We start from the raw sequence: 14696 nt of genomic DNA on the forward strand, positions 1-14696 counted from the left end.
AGTGCGGCACATCCCGACATCACACAAATAACACTTGTTTGAAATTGTTGCTTACTAATATTTATACTGTATTTAGGTTACTGTATTTAAAATCATGTGACATCCCAATTGAGACTTTCTGCCCGCAGAATTCTTACGTTGTAGTCCCCTGTGGGGCGACTGCTAAAATCCTCTATTAAAACCCGGGAAGGATATTTAGGATTATAGGATATAAGCTCGCCGACCAATATAAGCTGGGGACCCGGAGCGACCCCCTCCTAGGTAAGACCTTTAACTATAGTCTCCCCCCGGAGAGGATAACAGTTATAACTAGGGGATAACTAAGGGACGAGGTGGGGTTAGAATTTAACGAGGTGAGGTAGGCTCTAAAAGGGTCCGTGCGAGGTGAGAATCACATGACCGACGAGGTGAGGTGACCTGTGTCCTGCTCTTATCAGAAGGTCCAAAACATTGGATGAAGGTCTCCCGGAAACATCCTTCAGAGAAGTTCAGATCCATGACAGCATCAATCGGGTCCCACCGCTCGATTCTCAGCCCGACCCGAGTTGGCTTGCCCTGGTTTGTGTGGCTTTAGAAGTTTAGAGTAACTAATCATAGTCTACTGCTTGGCCAAGACAGTACGGAGTACTCCGTAAACTAATCTGAGCGCGCCCTACTGGAGACCTGGTAACCAGTCCAAGGAATCAAAGCCCCAAGAGACGAACCTGGTTGGAGAATAGAGAACCCACTAGTGTTCCAGAAATACAAGGTTCGCTCCCGTTCAGGTACCTATCTTTCTTAAATCTGACATGTTTGGACGAAGAAATTCAGGATGAAGAGAAGGTGTGGATTTGCAATGTTGCGTTTGCGGGAAACGGTCACAGTCGGAATGACAAAATGGCAAGTGGCCCTTAACTAGGTCCATACATAGTAAAACCCGTGAGACTTGGCCACCGCAAACTTATGCAGTATTTCCTCAGAAAGGATTAGACACCCCATCGGGTCCAAGTGTTGTTGAGGGGAGGGAATCTGAGATCGATGAGGGATCCCCCGCCAGCTGGCTTGAGCACTGGAAGTTGGTTTAGGATTTGACAACATTTCGGGAGAAAATGGCCGAGAATGGCCCATGCGACGAGCAAAAGGGCAAGGAAACCTGGATTACCATCTAAAAATAATTGCTATTAAGCCAGAAAGGGCCGCGATGGCATCATGGAAGACCCCAGACCAGCTGTGAAGTGCTGCCCGTGCGTCTGATCGACCCCGTACGTTGCCATGGCAGCCCTCCCGCGGTAAACAGCTACCACCTGTTCAATATCAGCCTTCATAGATCATCTTAAACCTCCACAAAGGATTTCAAAAAAGAATCATCCCCTGCGACTTGATCCTGTTCTTCACACACTTTGAGCGGAACACTTTATTGTTCTCACAGAGAGATAGTCCAGAAAGGAGACACGGCTGGATCAGGAATACATACATACAATCCACAATTCGTTCTGTTGCTTACGACAACGGGATTCGCTGAAGAATTCTCCACCCTCTCTCTCTCTCTCTCTCTCTTCGTCCTCTTCAACCTGAAGACCGTGCACTTGACAACATGTCTGCCGATATCTACGACGAACGCCCTTCCGGCTACAGCGCCAGCGCTCGACGCCATTCAGTAGCAACGCCTCCGCCCTCAATGTCTCCTCATCAGAGCCGTGTTCGAAGCCAGAGCGTCAGAGTCAGCAACGGCACCGTCAGCACAAACACCAGTGTGTCGAGTGGGAGGATGTCAGAAGCAACCAATATCACCCAGCCGCCATCGTATTCGAAAAAGTTTGTAGTGGTGGGAGATGGAGGCTGTGGAAAGACATGTCTCTTGATTAGCTACTCGCAGGGCTATTTCCCAGAGGTAAGCCATGTGCCTTTCTTGGACAGGCCCGATAGGAGATCCCTGGCTAATAAACAAAAAAACAGAAATACGTTCCCACCGTTTTCGAAAACTACATCACACAGACCACCCACCGTCCTTCTGGAAAGACGGTCGAACTCGCGCTCTGGGATACTGCAGGCCAGGAAGAGTATGATCGATTGCGTCCGCTCTCATATCCCGAAACGGACCTTCTTTTTGTGTGCTTCGCCATCGACTGCCCGGTCTCCCTTGAGAATGTTTTGGACAAGGTACGTTCAAGACCCTAGTATATAGCTAATAGCTACCTAGCTATCTGCGTCCTATGGTAGGGATCAACAACTAAGTTTCGGAACCAGTGGTACCCCGAGGTGCTCCATTTCTGCCCCACCACTCCCCTTATTCTTGTCGGCCTCAAGTCGGATCTCCGCACCAAGCGTACCTGTATCGAACTCCTCAAAACTCAGGGTCTGACCCCGGTGACGCCTGAGCAAGGCCGGGCGGTCGCTCAACGCATGGGAGCGAAATACGTGGAGTGCAGCAGTAAGGAAATGCGTGGTGTGGACGAAGTCTTCCAACTGGCCGTCAACACCGCTGTCGGTGTCGAGGAAGGCTGGAACAGCGGCTATGTCAGTAACGGAAGCCCCAGTGGCGGTGGTGCCAGCAGCGGTGGTGGAAGGAAGAAGATCAAGAAGCGCACTTGCAAGATTCTGTAAAGGGGGCACGCCGTTCCTCTTTGCTGCTATTTCATTCTTCCATCATGTCGACTGAGCCTGGTTGCTACGACATACATCTTTATCCACCCCCCAACTTTACACGTGCCATGTTGATGCGAACTTATTGAGTTATGGATCATGTCTTTATGTCTCCAGGGACCGTCTCACCGACAATTCTCCCACAAGACCCTTTCCTTGTGTCATGTTATCATTTTCTTTTCTTTGGACATTACGACCAGCGAAGTATCATTTCTATGGTTCCTCGCTGCCCCTGTCAACTATCTTCCCCGAGCCCTTTTTGTTATTATTTCTCTTTTCCCACCCCCTTTTTCTTTTTGCAAAACCCATTTTCTATCGTCTATTCTGTCTGTCACGTCACACAGCATCTGGGACCTTGGCGGGCATTATGAATGCATGGGATGGGCGTTCAGTGGCGCATGAATGTATTTAGAGTCAATGCAGCGTTTAGTTTCTCAAAATGTATAGATGCAATCACGCTATCTTCTTTCCTCAACCCATGGTGAACTGGGTAGAAAGCCAATTGTAAGAATCAAAACAGAAGGAGCCTGGTAATAAATAAGTGGAAAAAAGGCGAATTCAAATATCAACATGGTATCTCAAACAAAACACAAAGTGGATCGTATGCATGGACGGCGATCTCAAACTCTATCGTGATGGAACAGCAGCTAGCAATTCATCGCTCGTCCTTGATGTCTGTAGCACTGCCTCTTCCGCTTTCTTCTACTCGGCTATCCTCATGCTGGTCATGATCATCCTGGGCCTCTCCTTCCGCATGGCCCTCGCCTGCTCCTTCCTCGCCATCTCGGCCCATGAAGTTTTCAAATTGTGACCATAGTGCCTCGACAGAGCTGAACTCGTTTCCAACCTTGAGATATGAAATTAGTATATCTCTCCTTTCTGTGTTAAGTAGATCCTGAAGGAGCATAATGGAGGTTTCGTGAAGAAGATAAGAAAAATATACAACCAGAATGTAAGTTGTACTTACAGCAATTATTCCTTCCAAATTCCGGTTCAGTCGATTGATATTCTGGAGGACTTCTTCCATGCCCTGTATGAATATGGGGTTAGTATGGATTGGGTTGTTGGGTATCTTGAAAAAAGCAAAAACTGGAGAAGCCAGCTATAGACTTGGCAGCGTTGCATGTGGGAAATCTTAATAGAGTGTGGGGAAAGCATAAAATGACTCGTGTGTCTGGAAGGTGATTGGAGAGGGTGTATAAGATCTCAAGCAGGATGAGACTTGAGTGTCTTCTTGACGGGATCCTATCCAGATAGGGAACGATGGGAACAGATTGATGCCAGTCAGTATGTGGATGGAGTACACGGCAGCCAATTGATCAAGCCACATCCGGCGATCTCACGAGAATTATAATCCCAAATGGGCTGAAAAAAAGAGCTGATATATCTCCGAAGCCCAGCTGATCTAATGAATAGTGCTCAGCAGCGGAGAGATTCACCAATGGCCAAGATGGGGCCACCACATAAACGAGAAACAGGACACCAAAGACAGGGAACAGAGAACACGGAACCACTCACCACCGCGATCTCCCTCACCAACTCCTCTCTTTGCTGTTCAAACACCGTCGGTGTCCTGGTTCTCTCTCCCGGGACCGAGGTCGACATATTGGACCAGTCACGCGCGGGGTGTATACAACGAGCACGAAGATCAGAATAATATCACCCCAGGCCCCACTGAAGACAACGCCGGATGGGGATTAGAAAAGAGCTCGCACCAGTGCGCTCAGAGCACTTGGATTTGGAACAGCGCGTGCTCAGTAGTAAGTTCTTCGGATTCACAGTTCGGGAGTGACTCGGCAATGCCCCTCACGAGGGCGGTGAAGAATTCCCAAGGTCACTGCACTGCTTGAAGCTAAATTTTCTAGGGCATGTGTCTTTCTATTTATTGAAGCTTAAGTCGGTGGGCTACCTTATTGATGGGGCCACGTTTTGAGGACGCCGTTTTTTGTCGATGGCGTGCATTTATTTTTTATTTTTTTATTTTATTTTTTCTTTTTTTAATGCCCGTCAGCCATCTCCAGCGGATGATTTGCGATATGCACAAAATGCAATGTTTCGGCTACTTCTTTGCCCCGCTTCTTTCTCTCCGTGTCTGCTCCGCCAATCCGGATAAGCCTTAAGCACAGTAAGGTAAGTCAGCACTTGATCATCACCCGCTGCTAACTATGTAATTGCACGTCCGTTTATCCTCTGCGGAAAATTCAATAGAAGCTCCGGATAAGACTATGATTCGTCTCTGCCGCTGCGGGACGTGGAATGTGATATTATTTAATGAAATATTCCGGCCATCCGGGGAGTTGCGCGTCCAATAATAATACCCCAGCTGTTCCCAGTAATTCGATCATCAGGAGTATAATCCCCATGGACAAAATAGGACTGCTGCAGCATTAGCTGCAGATTGCGGTATGGTGGTATGGTATATTTTCGTCAGGAATTTGTTTTCCCTCTTTTGGTTTGGCTTCCTTCTCTTCCCTCCATCTTCAGAGAAAAAGACTCTACTCTATGTACTCCGTAAACAGTTTACATTACTCGTTAAACGCACAGATCAGATCTGCCACAGATCCTACCAATAAATTAAATAATCCTGCCCTCTAGCTTAAAGCCTTTTTATTATTATAAATCTTACTGTACCTACGTACAATTTTTTTTTTTTTTTCAAAAACTTAACTAACCAGCTACGGCGGCTCGGGTTTTGAGTTGTGGGGAACTTCTTTTTTTTTTATTTTTTTTTTTTTTCCTCTCTTTTCTCGGCCCATTTAGGAGGAGGCTTGGAGACGTAAGTACCTACTTTCGCGTTTCGAATCTTACGGTGTACAACTTCCGTGACTCACCTTACTGGCTCTACGAGTCTACTGGTTTACTGGTGGCTTTATTCAAAGCATTGCGGAGACACGACCCAGTAGTCAAGAGGTGGAACACTGGATATGAAAATGAATCTACTATCTATCTATCTATCTATCTATCTATGTACCCGAGGGAAGTAATAATAATAAAGAAGGGGCTGTATCAGAAGTCACAAACTAATAAGGGAAGTGAATATGAGCAAGATTCCCAGATTCCTTCAGATCGTAATCCTGCGTATGTATTATAGAAACGAAAACCCTGGATAGGATAAGATTGTTTTATGATTTTTCTTCTTTTTTTTTTTTTTTTGGCTTGCTCCGTATGGACCATTATTGGCGCGTGACCCGTGAGCATACGGGAGCCAAGATGCCCTTGGGCGTCCAGCTAGACTATCTAGAGTTCTAATCGACACGGCGATCAGACCGACCGCGCACACGGCCCTTTTCGTAAATTATGCAGTTCGCAGGATGGCGATCACCCGTCCCAAAGTCAAGCATGGATAGTTACACTCCGAGTACCGGCGCACAGGCAGGCTTGAGCGCCATAATTACACTAGACTAATCCCGAAGAAAAAGAAAATTTTTGCTCTAGAGTCCGTGCCCCGCGACATGAGAAGGAAGAGGAGAAAAAAAGTGTAGGAAGTATGTTTCTTTTGTTAAATTTTGGTTCTGTGTTAAATGTACAGCAGAATAATAATAATAAAAGCCATTTCCCGTCAGCTCCAGCAATTAATACGGTAACCTGTTCGCGTAATCTGTAATCTTCAAACTCTCTTGTAATAATAATTATGGTGGTAATAATAACAATCAGAAAACACAATTTCTAAACTTGAGCAAAGAAAAACAAGATCCACCACCTCAAGCAAGAGCAATTCCATCCGCAGCGTGATGTAGGGGGGTATCAAAGGAGCGCCGTCAGGCCGAAATAAAGTAGCAATTCAATCGTAGCGAGGCATCGTCAAGGAGCGTCAGGATTTTATAATAGCCATATATGCATGAAAAAAAGTCGTATGCTCGTCCCATCGTTTACCCTCACAAGTCTCTCAGAGCTCGCGAGTTCCCGGTTGGAGGTGGACAAGGGAGGAGTCGAATTGAATCCTTTTTGGAGTGTGGGTGTCCCGTATTTATGTTTTGAATTTCCCATGACACTCCTATCCCCTGCGCGTATATACTAGGGAGACCAGCCCGAACGCCCGATTTGTAAAAAGAAATCGATATGGCGAAGCGAATTGAAAATTAAGAAATTCATCGCCCGGACAGGGTGAATTTCATGCTGAGCCTCTTTAGTCGGGTGGGCGACTGGAATATCGACTCGTCGCGAACTATACTGCTCTTGCCCGACGATTGTGTGGAGGAGCGGGATCGGTGGACGCGGGCTTCGTGGTCCGCCAGGACGTCCTCGAGTCGGACGTCGAAGTCGGTCATCATGGGGTGATCCTCCTCTGGGTTGAGGATCTCGACAAATTTGGACCCTTCTGGCATTTTGGCGGAGAAGGGACGAACTCTCGAGGTCGGTATAAGAGCTATGTAGTGGAAAGTTGTCTTTTGTTTCTCTGCACTGAGTCGGCAGAGACTGTAACAACCTTGGAGTAACGCGGAGAAATGTAGTAGTAGAGTATAGATATTTCGGACGGAGCTATATAATGTAGTAATGTTCGAGAGTGCGGTAGATATGTGTAAGAAGGATAATTGAGCGCAGGATGTTGAGTACGGTGAGGAAGTATATAAGCCGACGAAGAGGTAGTTGCCTGTGGCTAATCCGTGGTTGCTTCTTGCGCGGCCTTCTGGATGTAGAGTAGGAGCAGTTGTAATGCGACCAGAGGGAATGACGGAGGGACACGAGCCTATTTTCTATATTAACGGTGTTGAGCCACACGCACACACACACACCTCCTTATGGTCCCATGGATGATGGATCCCTCGTGGGCTATACTAGCAGCCCGTGGACGGCCCGCCAGGATGTTTAGTGCCGAACGGTCAGCATTATTATTTATTACTCCCGCACCTTCGAACTACGAGGCGCCACCAAACGTCCTCTAACGTCCCCCACATTATTCGTCTGTCTAACTCTGTTGGAGCGTTGGCAGCGAGTGTACGCCGTCCGAAAGACTACTAGTTCGCTTGACCTCCTGATCCCAAGTGATCCAGTAGTCTAGTTTAGACTGTGGGGTTCACATATGCGGGTCGATCTATCTACCATAACTTACCACTCCGTAGTCCGTACTCTACCATACTTTTTGCCCGCGGTTGGGAGGTCGTGGGAACGGCTGGGCGGGCTTGCGTATCCGGCTCCGACGCGAGGGGTGAGGGTGAGGGCGATGGCAAATATGGACACGCAAACCACCAGTGTATGGTAGTGTACGAGCGATGAGGGAAACGAGGACGATGAGCAGCTAGGTAGTTACTCACAGCCAGCTACCTAGCAGACAGATGACGGATCGGGACTGGTTCCTCGTCTTTCAGGTAGGCTATCGCACTTCGAATACCGAACGAGGGGAATAATCCGATAATAATAATACCATAAGACAGCTTATGGTAACGACCACGGAGTATACAGAGAAGGTGGCGCGGGCCGCTCTGCAGTCACACGCAGTGTGCTGTGCTATGACGTTCGTCGGGCATGCTTGGGTCAATTATGGTAGTCTACCATATGGCACATCCCGCAACATTCCTGCGGCGGCAAAAAATAGAAAAGGAAAAGGAATAGGAATAACAAAACAGAAAAAGACAAGAAAAGAAAAGAAAAGAAAAAAGTGGCCAGGAAAGCAGGCTGGCAGCTCCGAAACTATTCTTGGAGCCGTGGGTAGTAACTAATTTAGGTAACCTCTTCTTTCCACGACGTCTCGAGAACCGCATTGACGAACCGATGATCTGCTTCATCCCTGTTAGAGTCAAGGATCTCTCGCGGTGAGAGCTGTTTCAGCCTCTGACGTGAGAGTCAGTTAGGATCTTGCCTTGGGATGCGATACCCGTCTGTTACTATGTATTCTTCTTCTTTTAGCTGGTTCATTCGCCCCGAGGCAGCAAACCCTATGGACCAGGATGCCTGTTCCCTCCTGCAGATGTCATCGTTAACCGGTGAGTTCCTATGGAGTATAGTATTCTTGGTGTCGCGAATCCTGCCCCGTTGATTTGCTCTAGATACCATAGAATCATCTCCATAGTTGTACGCAATGGTTCTCCCGGCATGATTGCCTTCAGTGACGAAGCCCTGCACAGCCCGCATGGTGACTCTTCGCCTCGGGCACAACATGGAGCTCCGAGTCTCAAGAACCCTACCGCGGAGCATTTGATCTCATCATGCCCACAAAAGCTTGATCAGACTCTCCGCTCCAGATGATAATCTAGTCCAATCAAGCTATAGAGTATGGAGTAACAAGAATTAATAATAATGGTCACCCTCCTCCTTCATGATAATAGCTTATTAGATTGATGGCGCGTCGCCGTCCTATGTGTTGCCAAATCCGGATATCTCTTGGCAGGATATCTTATCTATCATAGAGTATATACCTATTTGTGTTTTTGCACCGCGTGGTCCACATTGTGAGGTCATTGCTAGATGTGTTCGAGAAACGAGAACTACTTTGGGGGGGAAGATATATTTAGTCGTGGCAATAACCATTAATTGGCCTAATGCTCGAAGCTAACCATATTTTAGGCGCTGCGTATAACTGTTCATGCCTAATTGGTCTTCTTGGGGGTATAGCATGCAGCTACATCAGGAAGCTGGTAGCTAGATCGCACGAGATGAATCGCTGGCCCAGTAGGGTAAAGAAAGATATCAGCCGACAAGGACTAAAAGAAATTTCCCTTCTTGGTCCTGTCATCGCTCGCATATATCCCAGGGGTCTTTTTTCGCTGGGCAATGCACGTCGCAGCGTTTCATTTCCCCCCCAAATCATCCAAAAACGTCATCTGTCGGATCATGAGCCGCTGAAACCTGCCGTGTCCTCCTGTGATATGTCCGTAGCTGCGTGAATTCTCCGTGATCTTCTTTTTTCCCTCTTCCTTTCCCACTTCGAAGATCACAGATGTCGGGTGTCCGGCTCGACGGTGCGTCTCTATTTCAAACCCAGATCTGTCATCTCCACGCCATCCGCACTGGCCATCCAGAGGATGTTGTTGCATCTAAAAATAACTAGATCAGCGAGATTCTTTTCCGAGATCAAGGAAACGATAAAGAGAAGGATGCGTCCGTGTCGATCTATGCTCCGACGACTGCAGCATACGGTGCAGACGGTATAATAGCACAATGGGGACCAGAAACACACCTAATAAGGACAAGACCGAGGCTTCCAGTGTTCTTGCCGTCAATGAATTCCTCCGTATCCCTCAGAAGCACGTTCATGTAGGAGTCGATGCTCTCCAGCTTGCCCTTGTACTCTGTCTGACCCCACTTGAGGCGGATAATGAGCTCAGTCCCAACTCTGTAAACATAAAATGTCAGAAATAATCCATCAAAAAAGACCTGCGACGAGAGCGATGAAGCGATTGCTCCACTCCTGCTGCCGGTAGGAGGGATCACGGCGTGTGCTCGTCAAGGAGATGTAGGTACGTACCGGGCCTGGAGGAAAGGCCGAGGGTTCACGGGTTGGAACTATGAAGAACGCACGTTAGCCATCCATTCAGACACAGCAGATACTGCTGCAGCATTCAGCATGGAAGACATAGAGTCGAGGTAGGGCTGTAACTAACACTCATCGTGTCGCGCTTCTCTTGACTGGATCCCCACCGGAAAATCTGGACACGCAGGCTTCTTTAACAGATGCCGATGATGTGCTGAGGGCCAGCTGCACAGAAGATCGCTGCTGATGGTTTCGAATCAGACGTCCCGGTCGAAGTTGAAGCTGGCTGGGAACTCTGGGGAAAGCCGCGATGTCGGATTGCGCGAAAATGTGATGATGCTGGCCCAGGCTCGACATCCGTCTGTTGATTGTAGCCAATCAGGAACGACCAACAATTCATGCCTGAGGTATCAACATGATGCCGCAAACCCTTGAAAAAGCAATAGCTGCAACTTCCAAATATATACTACTTGCTATTCGAAATCTGATCTGTTTTAAACAGTCCAAAGCTGATACGATACAGTAGACATAAAAATGAGACCTCCTACAAGTTTCTAATCGTAAGAATGGGAAAACATACGGTTCCGAGCTCTCCCTTCCATTAGACTAACGAGCAGAATACGTTTCCATGAACAAGAGCATGGACGATACATAAGCAGAGAAGGCAAGAAAGTTAAGAAAAGAAATTTTAGACTGGTTCATTTTTTACTCTTTCAGGACCGGCTGATGTTCCAGGTAATATCCTTGATACTGACCTCTTCCCCCGCCTTCTCATCGTAATCGTACCATTCTCCTTCCGAGAGGTCGATGCTAGAAAAAGGCGTCGAGGACTCGATTCCTTTTGCCTCCCACTCTCCCTGTAGCGATTGATTATTTAGCATTCATAAGCACTCAACCTTCCTGATGGGAAAGCATATTTCTGAAGGGGCAGGGGATCTATCTTGTCTTACGTCAGGTTTGAATTCGGTGAATTCTAGACCACGGCAGTCGATATCGATGATCTTCTGGCCAGACTTCTTTTCGACATCATAGGAATTAGGGCCTGCAGTCACGGATGCAGAGTGGGTTTTCTGAGCATGCAAAAGAAACTAACGGTCAGCATGGGAGTGAATATGTAACATCGCACAGAAGAATGGGATTTGATGATCTCTGAGAAGCGGAATCATCGTTCAGAGAACATAACAAGAATAGAATAGATAAAACCCCTTCAACATAGGGTATCATGCAATGGCAGATTCTTAGAGTATCGATTAAAGAAGCCACCAAGGGGCAACAGACCTTGCAAAGCTTGCATGTCCACACGAAATTTGCGTTGCCACGGCTGCCCGGGATCTCATGCTCCTCCTAGATAGACACGAGGAAGTTAGAAAAACATCAATTATATGAAGTGGATGCCCCGGCTTGGAGGCAAAAAGGGGCAGAAAGCTGCGTGGTTAAATGACTGTGGAGGGCCTGGAGGCTCAAAAGGTACTCACAAAGCGGTTGAAGCTGACCCAGTTAGGATGGGTCTCCCGACAAGAAGTGCATTGCACCTTAAATGTATAAAAATAAGGGTTCTCCTGCGTGTCACTGGGACGGAGATCCGTCACGCTATCCAAATATCCCGCTGTTAGGCTATGTCATATATTTTCAACGTTGCCGGTGTCGCGATGCGGGGAGAACAGAAAGATGTAGAACTAATGGATATGCCCCCGCTCCTTGCAGGAAAAAATGATAGACCAACTTCAGACTTCGACTTACCCAGATAGCTCTGCCGAAAGTGTAAGAGACAGCATTCTTACTGAGGCTGGATGTGATGGCTATGCTATTGGCGGTTGCTGGCAGCTGCGTACCACCGGGTTGATGAGAGCACTCTGACAAAGTGATGTGGGGAGTGGTACGGAACAGCACCGAAAGCCGTCGATATCTGCCGCGCTTCAGGTTATCTACAACTCCCATATTTAAAGTGGCCTCTGGACCGAACAGGTACTCTACACAAAATTGGATAACTATTTCTAAAACGCTGAGAAATCGAAAATTCGCTAAATACAAGTGTCTTGGAATCTTGACAGTATGGCAATCAACCGTCTACGCAAACAGACGCTCTCCTAGCTCCTCATACACACGCGCTTTCTGAAATACATATCGCTTATAACATTACAGATGGCTCAGCTGTGGGTTGAGTCCTAGTGGCTTTGTCGAGAACGAGCCGAAATATTCGTTCAGTGCGTCCACCGTTCCGCTTCCTTCCACTAGCTGCACTGTGCAAGCAACATGACTGTCGGGACGGGTGACAACTACACCTCCCTTAGCTGGGTCGAATCCAAGCTTCTCGTGAGCCGCGAAGGTAGCCTGTGGTACACGGACGTCCGGAAGGTCGTCAGCGTAGATGTGGTGGTGATAGGCCTTGAGGAAGTTGGGGAGATTTGGCAGGTCGACACCGTTCTTGTCGGATGCATAAACGACAGATATAGTGAAAAGTTTGGAATGGGGGTTATGACGCTCGAAGTGCGAGACACTGGCAATATCAGGTCTTCGATAAACCGACAAGAATGACCGTTCCTTCTCAAGGTTTGCTGCAAAATCGGCGAGTGCCTGCTTGGTCTTCGCGGGAATTCCCGCAAAGACGAATATGCGGAATGCACCATTAGCAGGAACTTCCTGCTCCAAGTTTACAAAATTTGCATCCGAGAGCCTTGTCACTTTGGAAGGAGTGAAAGCACGTCCAACACGCAGCTTCACCCCGGGGATGTTGAACAGTGGCGACTTCGCCGGATGGCTTGGGGACCAGTTAAAGATATTGGCGTCATATGATATACCATAGCCACTGGTGAACTCGCAGGATGACTTGAATGTCTTCACGAACTCGTCTTCCTCTCCAACAGGAGCGACATGGGAATCGGCCGAGCCCACTTCACCTGCGGATGGAGGACGCTTTGAAAACAGCGCTGCGTACTTGTTATCAAAGTCGAGCAAGTTCTCGGCAATCTGTTTACGCTCGAGCTCATATGTGCTCAGGATGGACCGGTCGGCCAAACCAGACTCCACAACATGAATCTTCCACGCCATGTTGAGAGCATCGTGGAATGCAGTATTCATACCTTGACCTGCTTTGGGCTAACGAGATATTTTAGCATGAATCTTCAGAAGGCAGAAACGGTAAATGCTTACGCTGTGGGTGTGGCAGGCATCTCCGCCCATGAAGACACGGTTGTCTAGCGTATACCTCTCTGCGATTCCCTGTCCAATAGGATATACTGAGTACCACTCTACACGATCCCATTCAAGGTAATAAGGGCGAAGAATCTTCTTTGCGGCAGCTTGCACTTCCTCAACCGTGGCCGTTTTCCTGGGGTTAAAGTCCGGGTCTGTCGAAGAAGCAATCTGGACATAGAGTCGCACCATATTCTCTTCACGGGGGATAACCATGATGGAACCGCTATCCGAGTGGATGGTGCATTTTGTCTAAGGAGCTTATTAGAACAAGATTTACCTAATCGCGTTTTCTGACATACCTTGATATCGGGGAAATCTGTCCGGACCACCCCGTCCATAACACCCCACACGTGGGAGATCGGATCCTTGTGGCGTATCTGAATTCCAAGCTTTTCACGAACGAAACTCCGGGCTCCTTCTCCGCTGAAGAGGTACTTTGTCCGGATAGTCTCAATGACGTTTGTGTCGAGATTCTTGAGATCCACTTCGACAGGATATGCCTCGTCCTTGCCATCATTGTCGAAGCGAATAATGGTCCAAGGACGCTGGACGGTGGTTCCAGCTTTTTCGATCTCGGCCAAGAACATCCTTTCGATTTTGCCCTGGTGGATAAGGGCGGTAAACGGATATCTCGTGTCAATGAATCGCGGGCAGCTGGGCCAGGTTCCGGTGCGGTGGATGCCTTTACCAGCAGGGAGAGGGTCCCAGAATGCGACATCATAGACCTTTGCCGGCTCATATGCCATCAACTGACGTTTTAAGCCCAGGTTTCGCAGGATCTCAATGGAACGGGGCTGAATGCCATCTGCGCGACCCGTAGTGGTAGGTACGGGGCGGTTATCGATGTGCTTGACTTTGTAACCCCATCTAGACAGACACAGTGAGAGAAGGAGCCCTACAGGGCCCGCGCCCACAATGACGATGTCATATTGGTCTTTGGGACCGGTCATATCTATGGATGACACTTGGAAGCAAGAAAACGGGGGAGAGAGAAACTAAGGCCAACCACACTATTGGGATTCTAAGAAAGGAGAACTATAATCGCATTAAGGATCGCAGTATCAGGTAGGGTAATATATGAAGGCCGTGAAGGGAAAAGAAGACATTTCGTGCAGTATTGTCATCTTTAATATACGACAGCTCCTCATGGCTAGCTGGACCGAAAAGGTGGGAAACAACAGAACGGAGAGCTATAACGGCATTCATTGACCCCACCGCGTATCAAGCTCAACGAATCCTTGATTATGCCATGAGCCCAGGCAAAAAGAATCTCGCTCTTTTGCGGGGGTTGAGAATGCCGTGGTTCATTCCGAGCCTTGTTGATGCTCACATCAGCGCAGGATCCCCACATGCGGATAGAAAGTCGGCAAGTGGAGTGCTGCACGTGATTTGTCCGGGGTAAACCATGTATGTGCAACCTCGCCGAGTCTCCTCCCCGAACTCTTCGACAGACTTACTTCTTCTCTGCCGC

General features: G+C 48.0%; 4 protein-coding genes across 4 annotated transcripts; 2 read left to right on the forward strand and 2 right to left on the reverse strand.

Annotated features, from left to right (window-relative positions):
• Positions 1–1573: 1573 nt before the first annotated feature.
• Positions 1574–2583, forward strand: C8Q69DRAFT_445786 (protein rho4; the record flags this gene model as incomplete). Its single annotated transcript, XM_028629087.1, has 3 exons — positions 1574–1870; positions 1936–2139; positions 2200–2583. The coding sequence occupies 3 exons, from the start codon at positions 1574–1576 to the stop codon at positions 2581–2583; spliced, it is 885 nt and encodes a 294-aa protein (XP_028483514.1).
• A 567-nt stretch (positions 2584–3150) lies between these two features.
• Positions 3151–4400, reverse strand: C8Q69DRAFT_307211 (DASH complex subunit Dad1-domain-containing protein). The gene is made up of 3 exons (XM_028627218.1): positions 4141–4400; positions 3590–3652; positions 3151–3469 (listed from the first exon to the last, which is right to left on the reverse strand). The coding sequence occupies exons 1-3, from the start codon at positions 4225–4227 to the stop codon at positions 3278–3280; spliced, it is 342 nt and encodes a 113-aa protein (XP_028483515.1). The 5' UTR covers positions 4228–4400; the 3' UTR covers positions 3151–3277.
• A 2961-nt stretch (positions 4401–7361) lies between these two features.
• On the forward strand, positions 7362–9291 carry C8Q69DRAFT_522277 (hypothetical protein; the record flags this gene model as incomplete). The annotated part of the gene is made up of 7 exons (XM_028633540.1): positions 7362–7441; positions 7683–7818; positions 7896–7928; positions 7995–8264; positions 8314–8372; positions 8467–8543; positions 8630–9291. 7 exons carry the CDS (start codon positions 7362–7364, stop codon positions 8803–8805), a joined length of 831 nt encoding a protein of 276 aa, XP_028483516.1. The 3' UTR covers positions 8806–9291.
• Positions 9292–9526: 235 nt separating this feature from the next.
• C8Q69DRAFT_404951 (FAD binding domain-containing protein) lies at positions 9527–14175 on the reverse strand (the record flags this gene model as incomplete). The annotated part of the gene is made up of 9 exons (XM_028628054.1): positions 9527–9593; positions 9737–9892; positions 10751–10887; positions 10981–11100; positions 11309–11374; positions 11506–11644; positions 12171–13126; positions 13181–13474; positions 13525–14175. 9 exons carry the CDS (start codon positions 14173–14175, stop codon positions 9527–9529), a joined length of 2586 nt encoding a protein of 861 aa, XP_028483517.1.
• Between the last annotated feature and the right edge of the window lie 521 nt (positions 14176–14696).

This window comes from Paecilomyces variotii (assembly GCF_004022145.1).
Source record: "Paecilomyces variotii strain CBS 101075 chromosome Unknown C8Q69scaffold_8, whole genome shotgun sequence".
NCBI classification, from domain to species: domain Eukaryota; kingdom Fungi; phylum Ascomycota; class Eurotiomycetes; order Eurotiales; family Thermoascaceae; genus Paecilomyces; species Paecilomyces variotii.